Source organism: Apteryx rowi, unplaced genomic scaffold (genome assembly GCF_003343035.1).
Source record: "Apteryx rowi isolate R43461 unplaced genomic scaffold, aptRow1 scaffold_12, whole genome shotgun sequence".
NCBI classification, from domain to species: Eukaryota; Metazoa; Chordata; class Aves; order Apterygiformes; family Apterygidae; genus Apteryx; species Apteryx rowi.
The window spans coordinates 373640-389570 of NW_020447419.1; the positions used below are offsets into that span (position 1 = coordinate 373640).

General features: G+C 41.7%; 1 protein-coding gene across 7 annotated transcripts in view; it reads left to right on the forward strand.

Moving 5' to 3' along the window:
- Positions 1-15931, forward strand: part of AGAP1 (ArfGAP with GTPase domain, ankyrin repeat and PH domain 1) — a 386106-nt gene that overhangs the window by 275246 nt on the left and 94929 nt on the right. For 5 of the 7 annotated variants that reach the window (XM_026087248.1, XM_026087275.1, XM_026087257.1 and 2 more), the window contains one exon: positions 3311-3472. The exons of the other annotated variants lie outside the window; for them this stretch is intronic. In XM_026087248.1, coding sequence (XP_025943033.1) covers positions 3311-3472 — 162 coding nt within the window. The remainder of the gene's footprint in view (positions 1-3310; positions 3473-15931) is intronic. 7 annotated transcript variants of the gene reach the window in all.

Genomic DNA, 15931 nt, shown 5'->3' on the forward strand with positions numbered 1-15931 from the left:
TTTACCAGTAATAGTCTACAGATGCTGAAAAAGGTGCTGCAGCAAAAACCAAACAATGCAAATAGTTTGGATTAATCTGCTGCATAATTGTCACCTGTAAACCTGATTTGGTGAACTTACTCAGTTAAGTTGATTGGAAAGTTAAAGGCTAATAAAATTAGAGACAAGACCAGAAAAAAGTAACTCTTCTGTGAGGTCACGTATTTAAATATATATATAAAGAAAACCACAGTTGCTTTTGAGCTTTAAAAGTTTCTTTGCTTTAAAGAAAAATGAGAGGAGGGGCGGGAAAGGGGAGCCTTTTAAAATCATTCACAGTACCCTAGAAATGCTGGTTGGAAGGATATTCTGGAGATCATCTACTCTATCCTCTTGCTTGAAGCAGGACTGTCACCAGTGCCAGATAAGCTCAGCTGTGGCTTTGCGCAGCTGAGTTTTGGAAACCTGGGAGGATGGAGGTTCCCCATCTTCTTCAGGCAGCCTGTTCCAGGGCCGTCTTATCTTCTAGGTGAAGTGTTTTCTAACACCAGATCTGAACTTCCCAAGCTGCAGTCTGTGACTGTTGCCACTTTTTATATCATCTGCAATGACCAAGCATTTGGCTCCATCTCCTTCTGGTAGCTGCACGCATCTATTAGATCAGCCGTTAGCCTCCTGTTCGCCAGACTGAAGCAGCCCAGCTCGCGGAGTGCTCATCGGCCATGTGCTCTTGTGCTCTAGGCCTTTGGCCATCTTGGTAGGTCTTCTGGACCTTCTCTGGTTTCCCAGCAGTCCTCTTGAATTGCAGGACCCTGAACCTGAATGTCATGTTTCAGGTGCTCCTAATGGTGGGCCCAGGGTGTGGTTTGTGTTATCTGCAATGAAAATACAGCGTTGGCACGTGCACTGGCATCCACTGTAGCTCACGAGTCCTCTTCAGCAGTGCTGCTACTCGCTCGATCTGGTTCTCAGCCTCTGCTGCTATGTGGGGTTATTCAGCCCTGGGGGCAGAACTGACGACTTCTCTTGCTGAACCGCAGGAACTCTCTGTTGGCCCAGTTCTCAAGTTTCTAGGGTCCCTCTGGTCTCAGGCTCTGCCCTTCATGTCAGCCGCTCCCCTTATTATGGTATCATCACCAAAATTAATGTATTAATGCTCCTGTTTTCTCTGGGCTGTGAAAACTGGAGGAAAGCCCTGCTGATTATTTCAAAGTGAGCATCAGCTGCGTTGCAAAGATTTGTTTGGAAGGAGGTATTTCTTTTAAGAGAACTCAAAATACGAAGTGTCAGCTTTCCATTTTCTCTTGCGGCTTTAAGATACTGAGCTATAATTTGAACCTCTGCTTTGTGTCTTCAGTTCTGCAGGCATGGTTTCTCTGCTGAACTTTTCTTTGGAAGATGTCTTTAAAAGGTGCTAAAATACTAGCATTAGCAAATTGCTTTCAGTTGGTAGGTCAAACGCACAATGTCCTGAAGGGCACCGGTTGTTGGAGGCATCAATTTTTTTCAACACTGTCACAGATAACACTCCGATTCCAGATTTCTTGTGGACAAAAGGGTTGCTCGGGGAAAGTGATTAGAGAGGAATTATGTGCCAGTGGCTAAAGCGCTGCCTTGGGGGAGCTCAACTCAGTTTTAAAATCTACCGTAGACTTTGCGTAACTGAGCAGGTAAGTTCACTTTCTTTGTATCTCTAACTTGTCTAAGAAGTAGAGATTGCTGCACAGAAGTTCTTGAGAGTGAACAAGTACATTCAAGACTCAGGTGGACGGATATTGTAGTGATGGATCTGTGTAATGGACTAAAGACAAGGATTAGTCTTGGGAAAGGGGAGGAGAGAAAGGGACAATTATGCCAGCTCTAATAAACACAAAGTAGTTCACTAAGCTCTGCTGTCTTCCCAAAGGCTGCTCTGGGAAAAGACATAATGATAGAACTGGGAGTCAGGAGATCTGGGTTTTATTTTCAAGTCTGCCACAATCTTCCTTTGTGGCCCTGGGTCATTTAACCTCTGAAAAATGCGGGAAATGATAGCAGATAATTAACAACCTCACAGGAGCATTGAAAATTAATTCATTAATTTTTCTGAACTCATCAGTAGAAGGTGCAATGGAAATGCAAAGTGTTAGGGTATTTTATAAGATTGTGTCTGTTTCTTTCCCTTTACACCTGCTTTTAAAGAATATTCTTAAAGCCATAGAAGGCTTGTGGGGTGCTTTATGAGTAGACTCTCACCTTGTCATCGGTGCCTGCTATCCTTTGGAAGAGCCTGCCACGGAGAATGAACCTAGCATGGCAAAATATTTATCATGTTGTAATATATAAATCCTGGGCCAGGAGTGGAGTAAAATGTGGTCAGAAGCCCAAACTGTGGAGCAAACTCTGGCATATAGCAAGCTGAGAGGAAGACCACTGGAAATCTGAGTTTGTGGAAAGGATTTTAATTGTTTTGACTCTAAAATTGATTCAGCCGAATCACTCTTCATCTGTTTTTAACAGCGAGGAGCCTGTCCTTGCCTCCTCCCCCCCCCCCAAACATTTTATTGTCCTAGCCCTCATGGATCATGAAAATACTGAAACTGTTTCTAGTGGTTACTGTTTATTCTCTTTTATGTCTCACCTCTTGTGTAATAGCCCTCCAGTTACAATTATGAAGGGTGAACAAGAATGATTTTGGCAGGCAAGGGAGGAAGCCTCCGCTGTGTGCTGTTTGTGTCACGATGTTGCTTTACGATATAAAATCTGAATACATTTTTTCCTTGGTCTTGCAATGCTCGTACTTACTTACTCACCATCACTATATTTTGGCTTTGCTTGGGGACATGCTTGAAATTTTATTTAGTGTAGATCGTCTTAAACTTTTTGAGTTGGCTGCATTGGCTCAGATTTTGGTTGGTTGTATAAGCCGTAGTTCTCAGGTATTAATTTCTTTTCCATGCTCGGTCTGCGTCCTGTGTGCTCTAAGCCAGTGTTCTCCAAACTGTGGTGCATCTACCTGTAGCAGTGGAGAAGCTGCACAAAGTGTTACCGCTAGCAGGGTTGTGGAAGATTGTGTTTTCCAGAAGGCAGATGAACAGAATAAGTTGAAATCTGGAAAATCTAGGCTCTTTTGTCCAAAGTTCCTAGTTAGGTTTCACTAGGCTGCTGTAATCTGTGGTGCCCCAAGGTGGTCACGGGACTGTTGCCTTTGGAGGTTCAGGGAGTGGTGCCTTGTTGTTCGTGTTGGTTAAGTAATCTCTTTTTCTGCTCTGTTAAGATGCCCCCGTCCACCTTCATGTAAATCAATTTTGCCTTCTCTATTGACACCAATTTGTTTTCCATTTACGTCTAGGGAACGTGACTACTAGCACATCTGTGTCTCAGATGGCCAGTGGGATCAGTCTAGTCTCCTTCAACAGTCGTCCGGATGGTATGCATCAGCGCTCTTACTCGGTCTCCAGTGCAGATCAGTGGAGTGAGGCAACAGTCATTGCAAACTCTGGCATTAGCAGTGGTAAGAAACCTGGAGCTTGGGGGGGTCTGTTTGGTCTGGGGCGAAGGGGGGAGGAATTTTGTATTTTGCTGTAAAAACTGATGATGATCAACCAGATGCTGTAAGCCAAATTTCTCGCATCTGAAAGAAAAGGAGAAATTAGATGAAAGAGCACAGATCAATACAGTCATTTCTCATCAGGAAGAGCTACTGTAATTATAGTGTACAATTTTAATTTCAGGTATGTAGTATAGGTTGTTTGCTTTATAGCCTTGTTTTCTTGCTCTGTATGACAGTGAATATTAGCAGTAAGTTGTCTGTCAGATCTTTTCATCGACATGTTTTTCTCTCTGCTGTGATCTTGCTTTAAAGTCTGCACACTACTGGCATACACTTTTTTTTCTTGTAGTGTTTTTTATGTGGAGTGTTTAATGGTATTAAAATGAACAAAGGCTGTTCCAGATGGTGTTTTGCAGTGGTTGGATTCTAACACTGAGACAAGGGGTGATTTTTTTCAGAAGGTCTGTAGGGTATTTGGTAACAAAATGTCGCATCTGGTCTCAGTGGAGAGCATGCCAGTGTAGAGTGCGGGCCAAGGACTGAGATTTGATGCAAGCTTTCACATGTAGTTTATCTGCTACCTACACAGGTTAGGACATGCTTGGAGCAATTGTGGTGGGTAGGCTGGGACTAGATAATATCCAATGCAGCATGGGGCAGATCTGGTTCATGTCAGTGAAGCACACGTGTCCAAGGTCATGGTGTCTCAGACACGCAAGTGGAGAAACCATGGAAAGCTCATGAAGCACAGAGCAACAGGTGAGAAGAAGAGATGAGCATGTGAAAGAAAGCACTGAGAAGAAATTAAGTGTGAATAAGGATAACAGAGGGGGAAAAATAGCAGGAATGGAGGAACCTGTTTCTGATGTCTTTCCTTAAAATAGTGAGAACTGTAGGAGCAGGAAAACATCTTCTCGTGTCCCATATGCATCTGTATAATATATAATGTTTGTGTTTGGCTTAAGTGCATGTGTTTCTGGAGCAACATCTTCAGGAGTATGGCATTTGCATCAGAATGATACAGATTTTGACGAAGCCTTTTTCTAAATCAAACACCCTTTACTTTAGTCTACCCAAGAGAAGAGAGAGAAATACCTCTTAGTGGAATGATAAAATTGCAGAAAGCTGTTTCCTTCTGTGTGCACCCAGCTCCCCTGTTTTCTCAGAAGCTGGTTAGGCTTTTAGGGCCATCGGCATTCTCCTACTTGAGCACGTTTTCCTTCCAGCGATGAGGGTGTTTTCTCTCTCACCCTTGGCATTGCCAATGCCCACAGATTCCTTTAGCCTAAACTGGTTTCACAGTCCATATATTCTCTCTTTTCCTGAGTTGCTTTGCTGTTTTAATCCACCCCAATTCTACCTTCCTTTTAAAAGGTCATACCAAAGCATCAGCTTTTTGTTCTCCTCTTTTATACTGTAGCCCTTCAAAGAAGTTGGAGAAAATTGTATGTTTTCACTAGAATGGAGGCAAGGGAAAAAACAGATTTAGTCACTCTCTGGTCTTCTACACTTGGCCTAACTACAGGGAGGTGAGCAGATACCATCCCCTTTCTCCCTAGTGCCAGAAGTGAAACCTGAGACTGCAGAAGACAATCATCAAACACAGAATTCAATGAGTTCCTCAGAGTGGTGTGTAATTAATATGCTGAAAAGAAGAAATATAACCTAAATTCCTGCCTCTTCCCTTTCCCCTTTCCTTTGTAATGCTGTTTCTCCTTTGGAGATATTTGCTAAACTTGTCTCTTGTTCCTGATGTTGTAGTACAGCTGGTCCTAAATTACTGATAAAGGGATCCTTTTCTTCTGCACAAGCTCCGTACTCCAAATATGTGCACTCCCTTCTTCTGACTTGACATTCATACGTGATTACTTCTGGATCAAAAGAGACGACAGCTAGAATTATCTATGAAATATTTATTCAAAAAATACAGTTGACTGGTGGGTAGTTTTGAATAAGCCTGACTTAAATAATTTGTTGCAGAGATCCTACTGTTTACAGATAATGAGAAGTATTTTTTCTTCCCGATCTGTGGAAAAAAATTGCGCTAGTGGTCAGTCTTAGGCAACTAAATGTCAGCATAAACATAAGTGTTGGGATGATAAAACTGCTAGAAAACGTCAAGAATAATTCATTGCTACCAGTGTATCATCTTTCGGTAAGCTCGTAGATGTGTCCTTTATGCTGGCGAGTTGACGCATGAAAAACCCTTTTTAATTTCAGAGTTTTTTCTCCATTAAAAGATTTTGAATTTTAGTCATAAAAAGATAATACTGTGAAAGCAGCAGGTATGGAGAGAAGCTAAGCATCTTTTGGAATTCAAATGCCAATGTACTGGAGAATATGCCTGCTTATTGTCACATGGTTTTATTGTAGACAAAATAACATATTGGGATTCAATTTTTCTCTGCACCTTTTTTTTCACATTAAATTAATACTTTGTGTGGCTCTGGAGAACTTTTCAAAGTCTTCCTAAGCAGACCTTTGGTTTCCTGGGGCTTCTGTCTTTTAAGCAGCTGTGAACATCTCCTAATTAGATAAATTGCTTTGTAGTGGGCAGAGCCACAAAACAGGAGGTGCTGGTTAAATTAAAGGGGAAAAATAGAAAAATCCATTCTCTGAAATGGAATGCCCCACTGCTTTATGACTATTACTGTTGTAAGGTTTTACATTTAAGTACCTGAGGTTTAAAATTAAATGTCTAATATAATTTGGCACTGGTAACATGAAGCCTGTGACTGCCCTCGGAGAAAATCTAGACAGCTTAGTTCAATGTTTCAAATTGCTGTCTGCCTGATAGTGAGCGAATCGTGGGATCGGCTCACTATTTAGCTAAATGCCACATGCTGTTCAGCATAATTTTAAATGCAGTAACATATTTGTCTTAAAACTCAGAAATTTAAAAAGACCGTTCCAGTGGTACATGAAAAATTAATTCTTTTTACATTTTTTTTCTTACTCTTGTAAGTATGTGACAGAAGTAATTTTAGCAGCAAGAGAGAATAAAAACTGGGGGCAGTAAATCCCTGTCCCGGAACCTCTTGTGTAGATTCTTTATGGACCCAGAATTGATCTACATGTCAGATCCTGATGTAGTTTAAACTGTTTATCACCCTAATGGTGGTAGAGAGACCATGAACATCAACTTATAATCCTCCATGAAAGAAATTGGTGTTTGCAGTCAATGAAGGAGCAGCTTAGCCTTATTGATAGATTTAGAACAATTACCGCTGCTGCGACTATTGGCCGATGCCTTTTCCCGGATCGGATTGGACACCCGTGATGGTTTTTTTTTTTTTTTTCCTTTGATAAATCTTTTTCGTGATGGATAATTTTTTTCCACCGGGAATTCTCTATACTTGCTCATTGCCGGGCAAGAAGAGGGTGGCGTAGTCCCAGGAGAGCCGTTTGTAACTTGTTGGGGTCTTGAATTTCGGTGCGAGACGGAGTGGGTTTTGTGCTTGGGCTGCGCCTTTATGCCGCGCGCCTCTCCGGTCCCCCAGGCTGGCGTGGAACATCTGGAACGCACATCTGCATGATTCCTCCTCTGCAAACTCGGTTGTTATTTCTTAGGGTTTGTTTGGTTTTTAGCTTTGTTAGCTGGAGAGCGCAGTACTGTTTGGAGGAATCTCGGAAATGCTGGCCAAGCCTCTCAAACTTGAGTAGAAAATGTGGTTTTCTGCTGGAAAATAGACCTAACGATTAATATTAACTAGCACTGGTGCTGCCGCTAATGAATGATGATGCTGTCTGTCCTGCAGTCCTTACAATTTATACCTCCTTAAAGAGCTGGAGAGAGAGAGCCTCAAATTTACCATCCCTGCTTTTTGACGGAGGAAACCGCAGCCAGCTGTGTTAGTGCAAGCTGCAGTTCGTGAGACTTATTTCACAGAAGACTGGGGATATCAAATCCTACCTGAGCATGGACAAGTAGCCGGCTCATTCTTCTTCTAGAAGTCAGTGTTTGACTTATAGGACTGTGTCCCAGGAATATCAGAGGAAATAATTTCTTCCGTAAAGTAATAAAATTAACTTAAACAGTGCTGCAAACAGTAGTTCACATGGGACAGGGATTTTTTTTTCTGCTTTTGCAAATTGTCATTTAAATTCCAGCATGATATCAAATACCGCAGTAAGTCAAATATGTGTTTAAATATCGTCTGCTTAGGCTTTATCACTATCCCATTGCTTGTGCAGGCTATTGCATTTCTGCAGTAACTTGTATGAATTGTAATACCTGGCGGCATAATACCCCTAACTGTGGGGTATTAGGGTTTATTAATTTGAAATTGAGTTCTCACTGTTCTTTCCCTCCTTTTTAAAGAAGGAAATAATTAATTGGCAAGTGCATATGAAGTCATTTTCTCATTTACTAGCTGTTCTGGAGCTGTTACAATTTTTAGTGTTGTAAAACACACGGCGTATTGGAAAGTGTGTGTTCATGTGTGCAAAGAGTTTACATTATCCTTTAAAAGTAGAAGGGAGAAGGGAGTAATCATATACTTCTTGCACCGTTTTGTGATCACCAAACAAATCGCTTCTAGCAAATACTTCTGGAGGGAAACTTTGTCAGCTCAGCAGGGTAAACTACTATCAACATTAAGCTATTGCTTGAGCTTTCCAAGCAGCCGAACATACCTTAAGGAAACTTTTTTTTAAGGGACTGCCTGTTAGCCCTTTCTGGAAATCATCCCCTTTCAGCACAAATTTACATACTTAAAAGGTTTGTGTTGAAGTTAGGCTCACATCCTTGACAAGCTCCCTTCTGGAGCAGCCCAGCCGACCACAAATATTGAAGTGTCCTATGGAACAGAAGGCAATTTGGGGCTGGGCTCTTAACAGTGTAGTGTCTATGTCTTTACTCACCCAAGTAAAGGAATAGGAAACTTGTGTTTTCTTGCAATTACTCTAGCACCTTCCCTGTAGCTCGTATTGCATGGGAGGAACTGTCCTGCTTGACTGCTAGTTTCAGCCCGATTTTAATTTAAACAGAGGGAGATGCAATTCTGCAACCTGGGCTTCCCCAAAGTAGTGTAAGGCATGCAGGGAAGAATAACTGCCAAGCGTGGAGGTGGCAAAAATTTGCTTATTACTATACATTGGCTTCCAGCTTCATCTTTAGTTTCAAAGCAAATTATGAGTTGCTGCTCCTCGTTCTTGAAAAAGAGGACAGGAATGTCCTTACTGAATTTTCGCAATCTTTTCCCCAAGCACGTTGCCAGCACCACCTTCTTTAGACTATATTTTAACCGGTTTTCTCTCTTAAGTGTTGTATGCCTCTTTCTAGGATCCTCCCTACAGAGTATGTGAGGTAGAGTGCTCAGCTCTTCTGCTCTCCTGGAAACAAGACATGGCAGCTAAATATCTTTTCTGTTATTCTCATGGATGTGGTGTTCACCAACTCCAAGACAGGAGTGATGGCAGCACCATAGGATAAGCTCTTTAGAAAGGGTCTCAGAGTGCTAAACTGAATGGTGCTTGCTGCCAGGGGTGTTTTAGGCATGTGTTGGCATCCATAACCAGTAAAACCCAGTGCTTACCCATTTCTTCTTGTCAACTGTAAGGATCTCAATTGAATGGGTGAGTTTAAGGCAGAGTTCCCTCACTCTGAATGTTTAGCCTTTAAGTATGCTATGAATTTATCGCCAAAATAATGGGGAAAAAACTGTCCCGTCATACAGATGAAGAACGCCGTGAGATCTTCCTGAGCTTCTGCTGAACGTGCTGTGCCAAAAACGTAGTCAAGGGCCCAAACCCCTGCAAAATGTGTTACCTCCATGCAACAGGAGTTCAGACACTACTTGCTTGCTACTTCCAATATACCTTTTACCATGTTAACTGGGCTGCAGGTTGCAGTTTGAAAGGGTGGCTCCACTGGGGGAGAGCTTGTACCCATGTATCTTTGGGTCATTGATAGCAAGCCACTGCTTTGCAAAGGGCTTGAACTGCACTGTCTTGTAATTCTAGTTTAAAAAGGATTTAGGGTACATGGGCATTTCCGCACAACTTTGCGAGGTTTCAGCTAAGTATTTCTTATTTGCTTAGCGCTGCTGTTTGACTGGTGAGTTGTGTTATATGGATTTTTACAATTCTGCAGACCTCTAGAAACACATCTGCTTCTTCTGTCTTCAGATCCTCTTTTTTCCAAGATTAAAATGTAAAGAATTGTTGCATTCAGCAATTAAATGCTGTGCTTGGTTCCAAAATGGCAAGAAATGTGAGTTTTCATCTTCTGATAATTTGACATTGGCAACCTCATGCTCATCTTAATTTTGTTCACAGCCTGAAGTGCCAAATGCCTGTCAGTAAATTGTTTATGTGACCAAATTAACTTGCTCAATGGAACTATAAAGCTTTGCTTTTCCTGACATTTACTTATGGATGCTTAAATGCATATTTTGTATTTAGTTTAGCTTCGTTTAGCTTGTGTTTGGTTTAGCTTTTTTTAATTATTATTATTTTTATTTTTTTAGCTTCAGAATCAGAATAGTGAATATCCTCTTTATCAGGGTTTCAGGCTCGTGTCCCAGAGTCGCTACGCGTTTCTGACCTCTCACGTGAAGGGTTAGTGTTGCAGTCTACTGCTTGTGGCCTTTCATCACCACCAAAAGTCAGCACTTTTTATATAAAATTTTTTTTATATTTATATATGTGTGTGTGTATGTATTATATTTATATATATATATATGTCTGCACAGCTGTCTACTTGTCTAACTTCAGCTACGAGCTGTCTCTCGGTGGCTCATACGCTTGACATTTGACAGAGGCAGCACTTAGAAGTCTGTAAAGCATCCTCAGTTCTCTGTTTCCGTATTAGTATTTGTCGAAATGGAAGGGTTAATACTGAAAGTGATAGCTCCCTGGTATAAAGTGAGTTCTTCATCAGTCCCGTAATCTTATTTGCATTAAAAAAAAAAAAAAAAAGCCCTTTGAAAGATTAAACTACCTTTTGTTTGCTGTTTAAGATGGCTTTAATCTTCAAAATACCTGTCCGTAGTTTGGAACGAGTTGCGCTGTGATGCTGCTTGGCAGGTCAGCCGTCAGATAGTTGGAAGTATGCTATCAGCTGTGATTATTTTTCCCGGCGTCTCAAATAAATGTGACCTGCGGTCGTAGAACGCTTAAACAGTTGCGGCGACATCAACACGCTGCCTAAACTCAGCAACCGCAGAAAGACGGCTCTGTTAGCACAAGCTGTTAAAAGTTAAAGGACTACGTTGGATTTGAGGACGTAGGTATGCATTCAGGAGAGATGCATCTTGATAAATTGTAATTGCGAGGAAACAAGGGCGCGAAGCCAATTCACACAATATCCTACAGGAGTTTTTGAAAAATAGCAATGTTTGCAGTGCAAAGAGAGTAATAGGAATCCAGAGAGACATGTTCTCAAGTCAGCTTACAGGAAAGACATAATACTGCAAGAGCAAAGTGTGGAGCTTTATAAACTCCTCTAATTCCAGTAAGTGTGGGGCATATGGAACTTCCAAACAATATTTCCTTATCTAAGGATCTTAAAAGTAAGACTTAACTAAGGAAATGCATGAACTTCCCAGATCAATATATTTTTATTTTTATTAATGCTTTCGTTTTATCTAAATGTTAATAATTAAATTTATATAATAATCTAAATTTTAAATTTAGATAAAGTAATGTCTTAAACTAAGTTGGAAGGTAAAAATTTGTATATAGCTACCACTGGAGTAATTCCTGACTTGAGAATTTCTCCTGGTTTTCAACGTCCATACTTCTTAAGTTCAAGTAGAAGTTTATAATAATTAGACTTGTTTAATATACATCCACAGAGCGCAGTGCTTTCGTTTGCCAGTATCTGGCTGAAGGGTGGGCAAGAAACAAGCAGTCTGCATTTATTTCCTCTGGGGCTTAATGAAGTTTCTGTTCCAGCTAATAGGAGAGCGGTTGTCCCATCAAGCATGTCTCTTTGCGGTCTCGGTTTCTTTCCAGGCTAGATCACAGAGCAGCAGGTCCCGGGCCGTTATGTATACTTTACCTATGGAATCCAACACTTCAAAGCTTTTTCATAGCGTGTGCAGTGAAAGAAGCCTCTGTGCCAAATCCGATACGCGAGCCCATCACAACCTGAGGATTGTTAGGGGACAGCTGAAGCGCAGAGGCTTGGACTTCCTGCAGGTGGAAGAGCATCTCCTTTCAAGTGGCGGGGCCCTTCATTTGTCACAGTTGAGGTAGCCCCGTAATTCAGCCGTCGTGGTGTGCCACCCACAGTCCGCGGTGATGGTGAGGATCCAGTTTGCAAGTCAGCTGAGGCTCTAAGCAAGTGGCTTCTCTGCTGCAGGGATTTCGTGAGAGCAAAGGAACTGCTGAGTGCTCCGAGTCGAGGGCCCTGACTTCAGTTATCCTAAACCCGCAGAAGAGCTGGTAGTTTCCACAGAGCTAAGAAAGAGAAAAATTATTTGTCTATGACGCTTAGAACACCTGACACCTATAAAAAGGCAAGAAGGATATTACACCACTGAAACTCATAGCTTTATATGAAAAGCAAGATATATTTTACTTCTCAGTTCTAGGGTTTTATAATAGCCCAGTGTTTGTTTTTGCGTATGACTGAGAGTATCTTTGGTGTTTCCGTTATTTCCTTTCCTTGCTGATGCTGGTGCTCCTGGAGCACCAGGTAAGCCTTAACCTTTTCCTGCCTAGGAGGGGGCAATTAACTGCCTATTTGGTATATAACAATTATTCTGTTTTAATTGTAGAAATGTTAAATTTCTGAAGCACTGGTTTTAGCGTTTCTCACTGAAGTCTTGTGGACTGGCAGTTGAGAGTCTTCTAACCTCTTCTCAATTACCAGTGAGGGGTGGATTTTTTTATGCTTGAAGGTTATCCACAGGTTATACAGGCTGAAGGTTAAAGTATAAGGCTAGAGATGTGGCTCTTTTTCTGGCTCTTCAGCATTTCTTTGAAGAGAATCAGTTCTTCTTTTCTGTTTCATTTTACCTATCTTGAAATGCAAGGTAAATATTTTAGTAGGATATGGTTCAGTAAGGCATGCATTCATTATTTTGCAAGTGATTTGAGACCTCAGGGCTCTATTTCAAAGCAAAATGTTGTTACATGAGTTTCTTGCAATCAGAGGACAATGCTGATGTTAAATCAGAGGGGAACTCTGACCCTCTTCTTATAGTCGAAGTGAATTTATTATTCACATCATTTTGACCAGGACTATGAAATAGTATTTCTCACGTAATCTTGTATGTACTTGGTCGTGATCTAGCTTGCATGACTAAGATGTATTCTTTTTAAGAGAACTCCACTGTTTCTTATTTTGCAAATCACCATTAATTGGGCTGATCTTTATGGGATCTCTAGCTACAACTGTTGGTAACTGACTTCAAAGGTTTTGTGACTATTGAAATACAAAGTGGTAGATAGACTAACCAACATGTGTGACTTGGGGTCAACCTCAAGTGATCGATCTTGTGAACTTTATTCTTGACCATTTGACTAAAATGAGGAGGCCTTTCATGGGAAGGCAGTTGCTGAACCTTCTCGGTGGATGTCGTGGGAGTTCTGCAAGGTAGCAAACGCTGGCAGGAGAAACCTAACCAGGAGAGGCTACCCTGAAGCCTTATGGTTTGTCTTCAGAAGGACCATCCATTTTCATTCTCCCTCATAGGGATGGTTAAGAACTAGTTATCTGAATAAACTAATCCCCATAGCTAGTTGCCTTTTGTAATACTCCTCACCTCTCCGTTTTGTCTATGCTTGACAGCCAGGACAAGCCTTGCCCACAGCATCATCCACGTCGTTAATAGCAATTCAGAGTGACACCGTGTAAGAATCGCATCTCTCTTCTCAACAGATCTGATGCTGCGCGGCCAAAACATTATGCCAGAGGAATTAGGGATATCCTTTATACATGTAGACTGTAGATCTATTCAGTGGGAGCCACAAAATTAACTTTGCCTTGGGATGTGGTGGCATCCTGAAACATCCGAGACTTGCATCTCTTTCTAGTTTGTTGTCCTTTATATACTCGAGCAACTTGTCATGCTTGATCTTTCCACAGGGCGTGCGTGTTCAGCATACGGTACAAATGAGGCAAACAAAGATACTTCTAGGTAACAGAGAATAAGATAAATTAGCAAACTGTTAACTCTGAGTGGTTTCTAATATCTCTGCACCTGACCTAAGCCTGCTTTAGGCAAGCTGTGCAGAGGAAGGAAGGGCTGGCAGTCCATTTCCAGTTCATCAGCTGAGTCTTCCAGATTTTCTAAAATACGGCTACTCTTTACTGCTTATGCTTGTCACAGTGGTGGCAACGCAGCAGGGTCAGTTAGGAATAGACGTGTCCTCTCTTTGCATCGGATCATAAATTTCCTTCTACGATACCAGGAGCTTGCTTCATAAGATGGCTTTGAAAGGGGATTAACTGATTCTGGCCGCCTCTTTTTCTTGCTATCGACGCTTCGATTTCTATGGAGCAGGATGGTACCCTGCTAGCACTGTAACGACTCCTCCCTTAGGAGGGGAATCATAGTGAGCAATATAATGTTTTTTTTAAAAAAAAAAGGAGGGGGGGAATGTTGCATTCTTTGCTTTTATGCTTCCTTTAAGACGGTCGGATGTTACATGTTAGTAGGCAACAAGCTGGAAGCAAGTTTGTCTTTTCTTTAGATAAGAGAGATCGTAACGAGGGTCTTGCTGTCCTCAGTGAAGCCAGTCCTTTCAATGCATACGCCTCCGTGTCGTGAGACTAACTTTCTCTCGCAAGGCTGTGGCTGACGTCCCTTGCTTGTCACCGAGTGCCTTATTAGGCTGCCGAGTGTAAATGAGCCTTTCATTCCAAACACGGCACCAGGTCCGCTTTGCTCCAGGCGTGCTAAGATGCATCAAAAGCCAGGACCTCCAAAAGTCGGGAAATCTCTTTTTTTGTCAAGAAGGAGTCTTTGTTTTTCTTATTTAATTGAAATCGCCATTAGAGGCAGCGAGACAGTAACTTGGGCATTCAGTGGGGCTTTCTGTACATGACAGGATGGCTTTGTGATTTACAGGCTCTAGGCACAAGACTGGAAAAATGGTAGATGCAGTGGAAAGAGAATACTCCTGAGGCTCTTTCATCTCCATCCCACAGTTCTGCTCAGAGCTTCCTTTTAATTTCTTTCAGTGCGGCAGGTTAATTTAAGCCCTCGACAGCTTGAATGTCCAAGCTTAAATTCAGCTAAACAATGACCGGATATGCCTAATTCCAGCTGAAGGTGCGATCGGTGCCTGCGTTAAAAATATTTGTATTTTGTTCCCTGTGCTGTAACCTTGTGTCGCCCCCTCTTCCCCGCTCCCAGATGTTTATTATCTTCTACAGGCTTCTGCCAAGCCGCGGTTTTGACAGGTTTTTAATGTCAGTCCTGTACATCCGTGCCTGACTCCAGCCTTATGCAGTCATTGTGCAATTGCAGCATCCCTTTAACTTCGGTTTGAGGCAGAGTAGGAATATAAAGAACTTGATAGAACATTTATGGTAATAGCTGTAAAGGGAAGCTGTAGAGCATTGGATTTCACAGCCAGAAAAATCTCAGCTCAGGGAAATGGGTCTGAAATACAACTACAGATGGTTTTAGTCTATCGCTTCCCCCGTTTAAATAAAAGGATTGCTTTTTTTCCCCCTCTATTTAAAACACGTGTAGAAGATGAAAGTGTCCAGCTATTTTTTTATTATTCAGTCCACCAGCTACCGACATCTTTGGCTTATTTCATTTCGGCACTAATAGCATAGTAAAAGTTCTGAAACGCACTCTCTGGATTCAGCCTTTCTTGGGTCGCGGCAGAGATTCCTGCTGCAGGCAGAGCTGTTGCTGTTGTTTTCGTCATCGGTGCTTTCTTTTCCTGTTGAACCTGGTGCTATTAATTGTGTTGCTGCTTCTGCTCTTTAATTGATCCCATTCACCGTTCCGGCTTTTGTAATGCCTGACTTCTTGTCACTTGGGAAAATCAAAAACCCAAATTAATCAATCTCCAGCCTCTTGAGAATAAGGCCGCGTTAGGGAGCTGGGCTTGACAGAACGTCTAATTTCACTTTGAAAGCCTGTTGGAAAATTTTAACAAGAAGATGCAAGAAAAATGTAAACCAGATCAAGCTGGACTTTGGTCTGTGGAGAATAGTGTTCTCACCTGTTGAGTTTATTTCAAGTTCTTGTAAATAGGTGATTTGACAAAAATACCAGATAAATCAAAAGGCACGAAGATAGAAAAGGTCAGAATATCCTTGTTTCCACTTGAAATGGTTACAGAGGAGAGAAAAGGTGGCGATCGTACGGAGGAGAATAGGAACCATGGGCCAAAGCTGAAGCTCCCTTCTCAGATTTTTGTATCTCAGCTCTGCCTGTGCGCTGTACTATTCCTGTGCATTTTATGTTGCTTGTTTTCCTAATGCTTTTAGCACCCCCAGCCCTT